This window comes from Elephas maximus, chromosome 1 (genome assembly GCF_024166365.1).
Source record: "Elephas maximus indicus isolate mEleMax1 chromosome 1, mEleMax1 primary haplotype, whole genome shotgun sequence".
Classification (NCBI taxonomy): Eukaryota; Metazoa; Chordata; class Mammalia; order Proboscidea; family Elephantidae; genus Elephas; species Elephas maximus.
Window position 1 is genome coordinate 73,407,998 of NC_064819.1, and position 2,079 is coordinate 73,410,076.

Consider the following 2,079-nt stretch of genomic DNA (forward strand, 5'->3'; position numbering starts at 1 on the left):
ACCCATTGGTGAGTTACAACTATTGACCAGGCATACAAGCCTTCGTATCACTTTAATAGACCAAGTGTATGTGCTTGACCAGATAGCCGAACTTTTATTTATTTTTTAAATGCAAGGACTTTTTGAAGAAAGCAAGCCAGGTGTTTCATAGAATGTCTCAAATTCTGGGTTCTGATTCCCCTCTGTCCCCACCCCCCCACCCCCCCAGTGGTGTTTGGTACGCCGTGCTCTCTATAAACAGTAGATTGAGTCATGATTAGATTCCAGTTATACCTGTTAGAAGTGAGGTTCTGTGTTCAAAATCATCACACAGGGAGACTGTCAATTCACTTTTAGGTCTGCTAAAGTACATCACTTAACTAACACGGGAGTAGGTCACTTCATTGTAGATATGCTTTTCCCTTTCCAAATACATAAATGTCTGGGGACACTTTGGCACCTTGTAAATATACTGGTCCCCAACAGCTTTTCTCCTAAAGATTTTAGCATTCATTAACCATCCTTACCTGAATCAATTGTTCCACTTTCCTGAGTTTTGCAGAATGATCTTCTAATTTTTGACCATCACTCGACTTTTTTAAAATGTTTAACACGTGTAAATAGTGGAGAAAAAAATAGTAATCAGAACGTAGTATGCCAAGGCTTATAGTTATTATTCTGTTACCTAATCGAATTGGTTAATGAAAAAGGCTGGGTATAATGCTATAGAGACCCCCACATCACTGTAAAATTCACCTTTGGGGGAATTTTTTTTTTTTTTTGAGCAATTACAGTACTTTACTCTTGATAAAGAAAAAATAGCTGCCTTATAGGAGCATCATATCTAAGATTCATATTGTCTGATGCCAGACTGTCAAGACTTCCTACTTTATCCACACCTGTGGCACTTGAGCCCACTAAATACATACCTGTCAAACATGAGATTAAGTGCTCCATGTGACACCTGTTACGAGGAATAGAGTAAAACACCCAACTATGTTAAGCGAAGCTTATACGGATTTTTCCTCATGCACCCAAGTAACTCCTCACATTGCAGTTATGGATGAGGCGTTGTATTCTCTCAGGGCACGTTAAGTGCAAGCTCCTTAAAAGAAAATGGAGGTGGCCCTGAAAAGGGCCCTTATAGCGTGGCTACAGAAATCTAGCAGGTAGGTGCAAGCTTAACCGCCGAAGCCGTAGAGGGTGCGCCCCTGGCGCTTGAGCGCGTAGACCACATCCATGGCTGTGACTGTCTTGCGCTTGGCGTGCTCGGTGTAGGTGACAGCGTCACGAATCACATTCTCCAGGAAGACCTTAAGCACCCCCCGAGTCTCCTCGTAGATGAGGCCGGAGATGCGCTTAACACCGCCTCGGCGAGCCAGGCGACGGATAGCGGGCTTGGTAATACCCTGGATGTTGTCCCGCAAGACCTTGCGATGGCGCTTGGCGCCGCCTTTCCCCAGGCCTTTACCGCCCTTGCCGCGACCAGACATAGCTATACAGAACCGAGTAAAAGGGTTGAGTAAGCCAATCACCCGCTGCAGCTCATATATGTCGATTGAGCGGACCTTTTTGAAAACTGAAAGGATGGAAAAGGCGGGAAGCTGTATTGAGTCCCCGCCCCTGTGCTTCTGCTAATCACAAACCCGTTGGCATCTAGCCGATTCCGACTCAAAAAAAAAAAAAAAAAATCTAGTCGATTCCGACTCAAACAAGGTATAAAATAAAAATAGAGAGATTTACTGGTATTTAGAAAACAGGAACCTTTAAACAGAAGTGTCAAACAACATATACACAAAGGACATTACCTCGTTTCTGTGTGTGTGTGTGTGTGTGTGTGTATTTAAAGATTCGCTCACTCATTCCATATATATTCTTGCATAGTTTGCTATACCGGATTCAAAAAAGAAGCCCAAATCCCAAGAACCAAAGAAATTAATAGTTATATTGCCAGGCAGCCCAGCGAAGTGGAAGAAGCTAGGCTTTGGGTTTGGAATCCGTGAGCAGCTACTATCAGCCTATGATATTGGGCATGTTTGTTAATTATGTGAATCGCAGTGGCTTTATCCCTAAACTCGATAAATATTTGTTGATAATTGA

The 2,079-nt window shown here is 43.0% G+C and overlaps 1 protein-coding gene across 1 annotated transcript; it reads right to left on the bottom strand.

The window, feature by feature from the left end:
• Nucleotides 1-1,120: 1,120 nt before the first annotated feature.
• On the bottom strand, nt 1,121-1,484 carry LOC126076960 (histone H4). The gene has a single exon (XM_049885709.1). It carries the CDS (start codon nt 1,470-1,472, stop codon nt 1,161-1,163), a length of 312 nt encoding a protein of 103 aa, XP_049741666.1. The 5' UTR covers nt 1,473-1,484; the 3' UTR covers nt 1,121-1,160.
• Between the last annotated feature and the right edge of the window lie 595 nt (nt 1,485-2,079).